This window comes from Nicotiana attenuata, unplaced genomic scaffold (assembly GCF_001879085.1).
Source record: "Nicotiana attenuata strain UT unplaced genomic scaffold, NIATTr2, whole genome shotgun sequence".
Classification (NCBI taxonomy): domain Eukaryota; kingdom Viridiplantae; phylum Streptophyta; class Magnoliopsida; order Solanales; family Solanaceae; genus Nicotiana; species Nicotiana attenuata.
Genome location: NW_017673348.1, coordinates 56,583 through 69,308, shown reverse-complemented (window position 1 = coordinate 69,308; position 12,726 = coordinate 56,583). Strand labels below are relative to the sequence as shown.

The following is a 12,726-nucleotide window of genomic DNA, read 5'->3' as shown; positions in this document are numbered from 1 at the left end:
ATTTTGATATACTACTTGAACTCAGTCCTGTTGATTATACTGTTTTACAAACTCAGCCGCTTTAATTGAATTTTGAGACTTAAATGATATTTCCACTGTTGTTTGGGCTGAGCACTACTATTTTATTGATGCCCGAGGGGCTTATGATGTTTTCTGGACTGAGTGAGGCCGAGGGCCATATGTGAGGATATGTGAGTGATGTGAGGAGGCTTTCAGGCCTTGTGAGTGATGTGAGGAGGCTTTCAGGCCTTATGAGTGATGTGAGAAGGCTTTTAGGCCTTATGTTATATGCTACGAGGTGGCTTGATATTGCGCTTGGGCCGTAAGGGGCCCCTCCCGGAGTCTGCACACCCCCAGTGAGCGCTCTCGACGATATATGGATCTGGCTGCACGCCGCAGCGAGATGTGGATCGGGCTGCACGCCGCTGCGGTTATATATGATACTGTTCTGAGAGTGATTTGAGAGTGAGAGCCCGAGGGGCTGAGAGTGTTTCTAAGGGTGAGCCCGAGGGGCCGGTACTGTTTTGAGATATTGCCGAGGGGCGAACTTTTATGTGCTCATCTTGCATATTTACTTGCCTTTTAACCTGTTATATTGCGGTATTTGTGCCTAAGGGGCGGATTTTTCTGCGCTTATCAGCACTAACTGTTTGAAATTGTTTCGTAACTGTTGAAAAGATCATTTTCAAAAGAAATTTAAACTGAGCCAATATATTTCTAAAGATTTCACAGCTTCACTGTTTTCTCAAAGGATTGTACCCTGCTTCTATACAGCATGTTGGTTGCTTTACGTGATTTCTTACTGCTCAGTTGTTATTTACCTTTATTACTCACTGAGTTGGAGTACTCACTTTACTCCCTGCACCTCGTGTGCAGTTGCGGGTATTTATTCATCCGGTAGCGGGTATTGGCTGTTTGGAGGCAGAGCTGTAGTAGTTTAGCGAGGTGACTGCCAGCGATCGCAGCATCGTTTCTTTCAATGTTATTCATTATTCCTGTTCAGTGTATTTCTAGAGTTGTAAATGTAATTACATTCTTATAGATGCTCGTGACTTGTGACACCCCGGTTTGGGCTGTGTCGGGATGGTTTTACTATTATTATCTAAGTTTCCACAAATTATTGTTATTAAATCATGCTTCATAATTGCTTAATGGTGATTAACTGCTTAGAAGAGGTGTTCTGTATTGGTCTGGCTGGCCTTGTCTTCACGAGAGGCGCCATCACGACTGGGTTCGGGAATTGGGTCGTGACAAGTTGGTATCAGAGCCTAGGTTACTAGGTCTCACGAGTCATGAGCAGGTTTAGTAGAGTCTCGCGGATCGGTACGGAGATGTCTGTATTTATCCTCGAGAGGCTGCAGAACCTTTAGGAAAACTTCACATTCTTGAATTCTTATCCTGCGTCCTTGATTCAGCTTGAAAAGAAACTTTTGAAATTCCTTCCACGCGTTCGTATGAGCGTATGAGCGCTCAGTATCAGATGTGCCTTGATGGCTTGTGATTCCCCGATCAAGGGGCGAGATATGATCTCTGTGAGTTTGATGTTGGGCTAGTCTGGAGGACTTGAGGCCGGATCTTTGCCTATGGCTTGAGCACCGATGTGCTGATTGTGTGAATAAGTATTTTGAACTTATATGTTCGGTATTGTCCTTATTAGTGGAAGTGACAGCTGGGTAGCTATGCAAAGAGTGTATTAGTACTGCGAGATGTATCTATGTGACTTGGAAGTGACGAGGAAGGTCTGCCGGATGATAGATGAACTATTAAGTGTGTGATATCCATTGTGATTGGATGTGTAGCTCCGAGTTATGGTTGCGTGAAGAATATTTCGTGTCTCCTAGTTGGGAGTGAAGTAAATTTCATGTTGCGGTATGAGTTCAGACTCAGGGAGACTAAGTTGCTGTGTAATGTGTATGACGGTGGGAGGTATACGGAAATGTTATATTGAGGCGAAGCAGGTGGGCTATCTCCTACGGAGTGTTCTGAAGTGGTGTGATCCTTATGTGTATGTTGGAAGATCTCATGTGTAAGTGAAAAGTACGTGTTGAAATTTGGAATTTCGGGTCGCTTAAGAGAGTGGGCTTAACTATTGCGGGAATGAATGTGAGAATTGTAGAAGAGTTACAGTACGGGATGATATGTGTTTTCACAACTTATAAATGATTTGAGTTTAATCTCATTATGGTATTGTGGCATCAATAGAGTAAAAGTGTTATGAGTTATTGAGCGTATCTTGATCTATGGCTACGAGCCAAGTGGGGGAGTGTGCTGTGAGCAGTTGATTGCACGGTTAGGTGCTATGTTGGTTCCAGTTTGGGGCTTGTGAGTGAATTAGCTATAGCTAGAGTAAAGGAAAATTTTGTCAAGGGTTATATTATGCTTCATGGGGTATGAGGATTTATGGAATGTCTAGATTTGTTGTTGGTAAAGAATGCTCGGTGCATAGAGCAGGAAGTTGCTTGGTTGTATTGGGATGAGGATTTCATTTTGCGGTATCGGAGTGCCAATGAGGCACGGGTGGTTCTGTTCGTTAGGTCAGGTAATTTGCAGTTTGAATAAGAGTGAATGACTTTCGAGAATGGTTCTAATGTGTTCAAGATTCTACAGGGAACAATCGGGTATCTTAAGGTTGTGTATGTGGTTAGAGACTGTGTTTTCATTGGAAGAGGTCAAGACTTGTGGTATTTTTAGGTTAATTATGGGATTCTATGTATCAGTATCAGTAAAGTAAAGGTAACGGACTTAGGTTCGCAGGAGGTTCTTCAGAGTAAAGTATTCTGGAATGTGGTATTTTTGGGAATATTTGAGAGGGTATTCAGTGGCTTATAGGTCTTAGTCAGTGTGGTTTTATGATGGGGTCTCGTGTGGTAAGCCTGGGTTGAGGCATTGTGGTGCTACAGCAAGAGGGAATATCAAGTTGATGATGAATCGGAAGGAAATTTAGATAGATGGAGTAGCTTGATAGTAGACCGAATCGGTTTGGTAAGGATATGATTAATTCTTTGTATTTATTCGAGGTAATGGGTTTTTACAGGTATTTTGCAGCAATGCTCTGGGGTTTTGATGGCTTGCTTAGCTTGGTCGAGTTAGAAGGATTTAGTCCTGGCAGGTCTGATTTGTGCGAAGGGAATTCGGAGAGTTCTTGACGGGTTTTACCGCGGTTTTGAGGTGTATATTTTCTGTGGCTCGGAAGGGAGATGAAGTTCTCATGTTATACTAGGATGGTATGGTATATGCGGTATGCAGTGGAGGATCGAGATTTGCGTGTGCTAGGTTACAGTTCAGTTCCAAAAGGAAGTTCATAAAACTCTTAAGCAACGGGTAGCCTCAGATAATCAAGGAAATGGTACTGCTAATTGGAAGTGAATTGACGAGAGTACATGTCTTAGAAAAAGGGTAATGTGATTAAACTGATGATACTTCGGTAGTATTGCGGCACTTTCTTGTTGGATCGACTGGTGGTATTCGGGTTTGCTTGGATCGACAGGGAAATTTTAGAGTATCTATCGTGGAATGATTGGGTATTAAAGGTGTGCATGTGTTCGGACGGCGAAATTGGGAATAGATAGGTGGAGACGGAAGTTCTCATATACAGGCTATGATGTGGTTGTAGATCGTGCGTATAGGCACTGTTTAGCAACTACCGGGATTTGGAGGCCCGAGTGGATCTTTCTTTGCTTGGTATGTTAGATTTTGGGTATGATATTGGGGTGTAGACTGGTTGTCTCAGTGTTGGGTTATTCTGGACTATTGCGCTATGGGCTATGCCGGAAACGCCACGGGTTGGGTGGCGAGGTGTGTCGGATTATGTTCTAGCAGGGTGGTTTATATTTCGAAGACCTAGCGGACGGCTGGGAAGGATTGCCTTTCTTGATTGGGCCTTCGTGATGGATGTCAGTGTAAAGGTTTCTACCATTGATTCAGTTCCGGTGTTGAGGCACTTTTCGGATGCGTTTCTTGTGGCCGGGCATATCGCCGGGCGAGGTTGTGGATTTCGGTATTGATTTGGTGCCGGGCACCGTATCGTATGGCTCCGGTATGAGATGTAGTAGTGGAAGGAGCCTCTTCAAGCTTCCTTGATGATGAGTTCGTTGGCAGGTCAATGTGGATGCGTGTTCTAGCTTGAGTCGGCTTGGTTGGCCCCGAATTGTATTGTTGAGGGATAGGTTGATTCGATCGTTACTGAGCTTGTTAGTGATCTGGGGAGATCTATGAGTTGCTTTTCTGTGTTGTGAGACGCTACGATTTGTTGGTTATGGGCACATGTGGTGCGGTTCTATTGGGAATTCAAGTGGAAGTCGAACGGGAAGAGTAAATGGGTGCTGCTCGGTGAATGGAGTATCGGTTATGACCTATCGGGTTGCGTGGTATATGTTATCTGTCTCACCGTGGGTGTAATGATTTGCTTTGGTTCCAGACATCAATTGAGCATGGTTGTCGATTTTGAGCATAGTGACTTGAGGTGGTTCATGTGGAGCAGTATTTGGATGGGATCGCGCGTTGCAGCAAAGCTGTGTGGAATATGACCTTGCTGGTCAAATTTGTGTGTCTATTTCTATAATGTGAGACGGGTTCTCAGCCGTGTGATGTGATGATATTGGTGAGCTTGCGGTACGGCTCTTTCGTCTGGGGGTCATTTTCATGATTTGAGGATATTCAGACCGTTTCTTATTGGTGCGCGAATTATGTAAGTTGTGGCTTAGGCCTGTATTGATGTGTCATGTCACCAGAGAGGTGTGTTGGATTCGAGGTGATCGTAATACGAACGGATTTGATTTCAGCTTGTTGGAAGGATAATATCGAGGTTCGGCTCGAAACTCTGCTGTGGTATTAGACAAAAGGGAAGTGACTTCATTAATGGTTGACCTGAGAGATGGTTATGGTTTATTGCATGTTTCATTTATCATTAGCAGTATATAAAAGTGTTGGAATAAGTCCTTAGTTGATAAGAGGTTTTTTACCGGTATTCGCGTGTTGTGTGCAGCTGCTGTGAATAGAAGTTATCGTTTCGAGTGTTTGAGTTATGTGGTTATCATATGATTGCACCTGAGGTTACAGGTATGGGTTATTACAGCTGGTTCGGGCTTATTCTGAATATAGATGTGAGGTTCTGATCTTGTGTATGATTTCGGAAAGTGCAATGTGGTTCTATGATTTATGGGCTAGGCTGGATTGTGTGATTTTAGTTAAAATGTGTTATCGGACCTATATGAGATAGGGTGACGTGGGATCACCCCCGGGTATATGCATGGTAAGGTTATTCAACGAGTGGTTGGCTTACTCTGGGTACGTTCGAGGACGAACGTGTGTTTAAATGGGGGAGGATGTAACGACCCGACCGGTCGTTTTGAGATTTTGCACTTTGATCGCCAGTTCTCGGGCATGACTTGCCCCGTGTTATGTATTATGACTAATGTAGATCGTTGGTTTTGGTTTTTAGGAAAATTTGGAATGAATTTGAAAGAAGTTTTAATTGAAAGCTTTGAATTTGAAAGGTTTGACCAAGAGTTGACTTATTTGTATATGAGCTCGGATCGGAGTTTTTATGATTTGGTTAGCTTCGTTAGGCGATTTGTGACTTAGGAGCGTGATCGGAATTGGTTTTGGAAGTCCGGTATAGAATTAGGCTTGAATTGGCGAAGTTAGTATTTTGGCGAATTCCGGTTGATAGGTGAGATTTTGATCAGAGGGTCGAAATGGAATTTCGAGAGTTGATGTAGCTTCGTTAGGTGATTTGGGATATGTGTGCAAAATTTCAGGTCATTCGGAGGTGTATTGGTCGGGTTTTTGATCAAATGCGTGTTTCGAAAGTTTTAGAAGAACTTAGGCTTGAATCCGATGTAATTTGATGGTTTTGGTGTTGGTGGAGGTGTTTTGATGATTCAAGCAAGTGTAAATGATGTATTAGGATGGATTGGCACTTTTGGTTGAGGTCCCGGGGGCCTCGGGGTTATTTCGGATGGCCATTGGGATGAATTTTGGACTTGTAGCATTTCAGAAGTTGCTGGTTCTGGTATTTCCGCATATGCGGAAAAGAGGCAACAGATGCGGTTCCGCAGATGCGAAAAGGGGATCGCAGGTGCGGATATTGACTATTGGGGGATTTCCGCAGAAGCGGATGATTTTCCGCAGGTGCGGAGTCCGCAGATGCGGATTGTGACCGCAGAAGCGGTTCTTGGAAAATAGTGAAGCATCGCAGAAGCGGAAGAATTCCACAGAAGCGGAAACCGCAAATGCGGTAATTGGATCGCAAATGCGAAAAATGTCTGGGCAGAAGGGTTTTAAAGCTTCATTTTATTCCGCGAGCTAAGGTATTTTTCCACCATTTTTGAACATCCTTGAGAGCTTTTGGACGAGAATTGAAGGGGATTTCGATTGGGATTGATTGGAGGTGAGTTCTATGACCTAAATACATGATTTAATTGTAGAATCAACCTAGAAATTCATGAAAATTTATCAAAAAGGGGGGAAGAACTAGGGCTTGAGTTTTGGTATTTCAAATTGGGTTTTGATGGGTCATTTGAGCTCGGATTTGGGAGTTCTTAATATGTATAGACTCGTGGCGAGATAAGGAATCCGTTGATGTATAATTTTCTGGAATTCGAGAAGTGGGCCCGGGGCTCGGGTTTTGCCAATTTCGAGATTTTTAATATTTTTCGATTGTTTTCGATTGGGTATTGTTCCATTGGCATATTGTGACGTATTCGTTCTGGTTTTGGATAGATTCGACACGCGTGGAGGCCGATTTGAGGGGCAAAGGCGTCGCGAGCTAGAGATTTCGCCGGTTCGAGGTGAGTAATGATTGTAAATGATATCCTGAGGGTTTGAAACCCCGGATTGCACACCGTAGTGCTATATTGAGGTGACTTGCACGCCGGATAGCGAGCGTGGGGTAGAGCACCGTCGAGGGATTGTGACTTGGTCCGTCCCGATTGATGATATTACTGCGTATTCGACTGAAACTTATTTGTTATTATCATGATTTGGGCTGATTGCCATATTTGGGCTTCGTGCCAATTATCTGAACCCTTCGGGGATTTTTATCATTGTTTCCTCACTATTTTGATATACTACTTGAACTCAGTCCTGTTGATTATACTGTTTTACAAACTCAGTAGCTTTAATTGAACTTTGAGACTTAAATGATATTTCCACTGTTGTTTGGGCCGAGCACTACTATTTATTGATGCCCGAGAGGCTTATGATGTTTTCTGGACTGAGTGAGGCCGAGGGCCATATGTGAGGATATGTGAGTGATGTGAGGAGGCTTTCAGGCCTTGTGAGTGATGTGAGGAGGCTTTCAGGCCTTGTGAGTGATGTGAGGAGGCTTTCAGGCCTTATGAGCGATGTGAGAAGGCTTTCAAGCCTTATGTTATATGCCACGAGGTAGCTTGATATTGCGCTTGGGCCGTAACGGGCCCCTCCCGGAGTCTGCACACCCCCAGTGAGCGCCGTCGACGATATATGGATCGGGCTGCACGCCGCAGCGAGATGTGGATCGGGCTGCACGCCGCAGCGGTTACTATATGATACTGTTCTGAGAGTGATTGAAGAGAGAGAGCCCGAGGGACTGAGAGTGTTTCTAAGGGTGAGCCCGAGGGGCCGGTACTGTTTTGAGATATTGCGAGGGGCGAACTTTTATGTGCTCATCTTGCATATTTACTTGCCTTTTTACCTGTTATATTACGGTATTTGTGCCCGAGGGGCGGATTTTTCTGCGCTTATCAGCACTAACTGTTTGAAATCGTTTCGTAACTGTTGAAAAGATCATTTTCAAAAGAAATTTAAACTGAGCCAATATATTTCTAAAGATTTCACAGCTTCACTGTTTTCTCAAGGATTGTACCCTGCTTCTATACAGCATGTTGGTTGCTTTACGTGATTTCTTACTGCTCAGTTGTTATTTACCTTTATTACTCACTGAGTTGGAGTACTCACTTTACTCCCTGCACCTCGTGTGCAGTTGCAGGTATTTATTCACCCGGTAGCGGGTATTGGCTGTTTGGAGGCAGAGCTGTAGTAGTTTAGCGAGGTGATTGCTAGCGTTCGCAGCACCGTTTCTTTATATGTTATTCATTATTCCTGTTCAGTTTATTTCTAGACTTGTAAATTTAATTACATTCTTATAGATGCTCGTGACTTGTGACACCCCGGTTTGGGCTGTGTCGGGATGGTTTTACTATTATTATCTAAGTTTTCGCAAATTATTGTTATTAAATCATGCTTCATAATTGCTTAACGGTGATTAATTGCTTAGAAGAGGTGTTTTGTATTAGTCTGGCTGGCTTTGTCTTCACGAGAGGCGCCATCACGATCGGGTTCGGGAATTGGGTCGTGATATGTCTGTACATCACAAAACACAAAAATGAGTTTTCTAGTACTAATGGCGCTGAAATTAATTACTCACACAATGACAAATTACCACATGAAATATAACCAAATTAAACTCTTGACATGCACTCATCACACCAAACCCCAATACCATCAGAGGCGGACATATGAGTTATATTGAGGGGTCACCGGACCCCGTAAGCTTCTGCAGAAATCTTGTATATGTATAAAGCACTTGGCACTATGAGCCCTAAAATCCTTTAGAGGGCACTGATTGAACACAATACTGTGCTCCAATCGCGTAAAAAACCCAAATCCGCCTCTGAATGCCATCCCTAGAGGAGGACCAACCTATGAAATGGGCGAAAAGGTTAAGGCTAAGTAAAAATTTGTTCTCAACCTTAAAGTCCATTTCATAGGTTGGTTCTCCTCTATGGATGGCAATGGACAGATAGGGTAGGACAGCACATATATTTTGTTGAAAATTTAAATGGGTAAGTCAGGTGGTTAATTTTGAAAGGAAAAAATAAGAAGGCCCAAGCATGCAAAAATTAACAAGGAACACGAAAGTGGGGGATTTGCATCTACACCCGTTTTTTGGGTCACATTTTAACTTGTGCCCGCTTTGCAAAAAAATTGCAAGAGTACCCACTTTTTCGCGTAACATCAGCATACAGGGCTGAAGTAGCAAAGACAATCACGCAAAAATTCAACATTCTAATAGACGGGCCTGAAGTAGCAAAGGCAATATGCTGAAGTTTTTTTGTCCTAGATAAGATGCTGAAGTTATTTAGTTCATTTGTTAAAACTTCAGCACTAAAATAGCTGAAGTTTTTTTGTCCTGGATTCATTAGTTTTGTCATTAAACTTTTTCAAAAACTTCAGCAGAAGATGCTGAAGTTATTTAGTTCATTTGTAAAAGCTTCAGCACTAAAATAGTTGAGGTTTTTGAAAAAGCTTTCTAACATACTAGATAAATAATCACCTTATTCTTTCATAGTGTATTACTATTATAAAATAATTAGATTGCCAACAATATCTAAATCATAAATTTTGGAAATAATAAACGTGAAAAGAACAGAATTACGTGGAAATATTCACAAATTATTGTCTACTAACTTATATATTTATTTAAAATTTATTTTTAAATAATCTGATAAACATACTTATGGCTAAGAAGAGAAGTTTCTCTAATTTTACGAATTTTTCTAGAAGATTTCTTATCTAAAATAAAAAATTCTAGCAGCCACAATTGACAATGTTCTTTGTCATGCTTCCATTGCTTAATAAGAACCTCATCTCCAATAATTAGTCGATTAAAATATTAATATTTCTCACCTAGTTTTGTATTCTTTAAGTCAGGTCAAACATTTATCTGTCATATTATTTTGACTAGAAAAACCCATTTTCTTGCGAAAGCAAAAGGCCTATAAAAGCGCATATATTTGCAACTTACTTTGCAGAACCTATCAAGCCAAAATGCAGTTTTTCAACTTGGTTTCCATTTTTCTTTTTGTATCTTCTCTCTTTTTATTTAGGAAATGGAAGAAATCAAATAGCCAAACCAAAAGATTGCCTCCTGGTCCATGGAAATTACCTTTAATTGGAAGCATGTTTCATATGCTAGGTGGACATCCACACCATGTCCTAACAAATTTAGCCAAAAAACATGGACCCCTTATGCACCTTCAGCTAGGGGAAATGTCTGTAGTTGTAGTTACTTCTCCAGAGATGGCAAAAGAAGTACTAAAAACTCATGACCTTGCTTTTGCATCTAGGCCTAAATTTTTGGCCACCGAGATTGTCTTTTACAACTGTTCTGATATCGCCTTTTGCCCATATGGCGATTACTGGAGACAAATGCGTAAGATTTGTATGATTGAATTGCTTACTGCCAAAAATGTCCGATCATTTAGCTCGATTAGACAAGATGAAGTTCATCGTATGATTGAATTTTTTCGATCATCTACTGATCAGCAAGTTAATGTAACAAAGAGGATTTGTCAATTCACAAGTACTATGACATGTAGATCAGCATTTGGGAAAGTAATTAAGGAGCAAGACGAATTTATACTACTAGTCAAGAGAAATACAGCCTTAGTGGAAGGGTTTGATGTAGCTGATATATTCCCATCACTGAAGTTTCTTCATGTGTTAAGTGGAAAGAAGGCTAGAGTTATGGATGTCCACCACAAGATAGATGCCATTCTTGAAAATATCATCAATGAGCGCAAGGAAATTGCAACTGGTGAATTAGGAGGTAAAGGTTTAATTGATGTACTATTAAGACTTATGAAAGAGGGAGGCCTTCAATTTCCAATCACCAACGACAACATTAAAGCCATTATTTTTGTAAGTACTATATACTGCACAATTCTACCCTTACTATTATTAATGTTACTATCAACCAGTGTGTTCCATATTTCATATGACGTGCTTTCCTCTTTAGTTTATTTCAAAAAAGGGCACCTGTTCTAGAAATAATTTAATTTTTAAACTTCTCAATTTACCTTTAATGTGACATTTTTAAGTCACACAAATGTCATTGCATGTTTAAAATTACGAGTTCTCATAATTTTCGCTTTCTTTGTTACATTCCATCCCCAGTCAACTACTCTCATATTAAGTGAATGGAGGGAGTGTTACTATTTAAGTTTAAACTTATGTTCTCAAATTGCATAATTAATTTCTACAATTATTTTTTTGTACTAAGATAGTCGGTTAAGCTAGTTTCAACTTTCAAATATGAATACTAATCTTACATTCACGATGAAATCTACAGATATTTGAAAAGTACAATGAAAAGAGTATATCAACCACCACAAGGTAGCAGATCTACGATAACGAAATAATATCAGGATACAAAAAAAAATTGGCCTTCAAAACTTAAAAGTTCCTTCGAATGTAAAAAGAAGAAAAAGGTAGGAGAACAAATCTAGTATAAGTAAGTTATTTGAACATTTAAATAGAAGTTGGTCAAAGAGTTTGTACAAAATAAACAACATGAAAGAGATACTTTAATATTGTTACTTGTTCATAAATGAAGGATATGTTTGCTGCGGGAACAGAAACTTCATCGGTAACAATTGATTGGGCCATGGTGGAAATGATGAAGAATCCAAGTGTATTGGTCAAAGCTCAAACAGAAGTAAGAAAAGCCTTTAGAGGAAAAGAAACTTTTGATGAAAATGATGTCGAGGATTTGAAATACCTAAAGTTGGTCATTAAAGAAACTTTCAGACTACATCCTCCATTTCCTCTTTTGCTCCCAAGAGAATGTAGGGAAGAAACAGACATAAACGAGTACACTATTCCTTTGAAAGCAAAAGTCATGGTTAATGTTTGGGCTATTGGTAGAGATCCAAAATACTGGGATGATGCAGAAATCTTTAAACCTGACAGATTTGAGCACAACTCTATGGATTTTGTTGGTAATAATTTTGAATATCTTCCCTTTGGTAGTGGAAGAAGGAGTTGCCCTGGGATATCATTTGGTTTAGCTAATGTTTATTTTCCATTGGCTCAATTGTTGTATCACTTTGATTGGAAACTTCCAACCGGAATCAATCCATGTGAACTAGACTTGACTGAATCGGCTGGAGCATCTTGTGCTAGAAAGAGCAACCTGTACTTGTTCGCTACTCCTTATCAACCTTGTCAAGAGTGATGTCAAGGGCATCAAACCTTTTTAAAATAAGAACCTTGCTTTTGACTTACTTTGGGAATCCCACTACTGTACTTTCTTCTTCTTGTGTTTTACGGCTTACCTATTTATGATCTAGGACATCTCAACAAAACTCGTGGCCTAAAGAAATTTTTTAATAAGGGGCCTTTTGTTTTTTCTTTTGTCTATAGTGTAATTATTCTATAAAATATAGTATTAATATTTGCATTGGTTTCTTTTCTTTGTTCTTTATGTCATTGATAAGAAAATTCACGTTAATAAGATGTTAGAACGTATTTACAATGCGTACCTTAGATCTTACTGTAAAAGGCTTACCAATATGAAGATTTGAGTATCTTAATTCACATTTTTAAAATATTTCTATTGTTAAAAAATAGACAATTTTTTTTATCAATATTATCTAAGGGAAAATAAGATAAAATAATCCACAACTAAAAATATTTTTGGGGCCCCAAAATTTAGGGGCATAAAGCAAAGGCTTTACTAGCCTCTCTCTTGAGCCGCCCCTGTTTATGATATGTCTTTCGTCATATGGGAATATATCATGATAGTTTCCGACACAAGCTGTTAAATTTTCTGTTGTTTTTACATTTTGGAATATAGTGAGGTGAGGCCCGTGGGGACAAATATACTTACATCCCCTTTATTATGTAATATACTAGAATTTGTAATAGAATTTGAGAAGAAGACAATGAGAAAGAGTAGGATTT

General features: G+C 40.2%; 1 protein-coding gene across 1 annotated transcript; it reads left to right on the top strand.

Annotated features, from left to right (window-relative positions):
- The first annotated feature begins 9,765 nt into the window (after nucleotides 1-9,765).
- Nucleotides 9,766-12,235, top strand: LOC109216114 (premnaspirodiene oxygenase-like). The gene is made up of 2 exons (XM_019380244.1): nucleotides 9,766-10,683; nucleotides 11,378-12,235. The coding sequence occupies exons 1-2, from the start codon at nucleotides 9,811-9,813 to the stop codon at nucleotides 11,996-11,998; spliced, it is 1,494 nt and encodes a 497-aa protein (XP_019235789.1). The 5' UTR covers nucleotides 9,766-9,810; the 3' UTR covers nucleotides 11,999-12,235.
- Nucleotides 12,236-12,726: the final 491 nt, after the last annotated feature.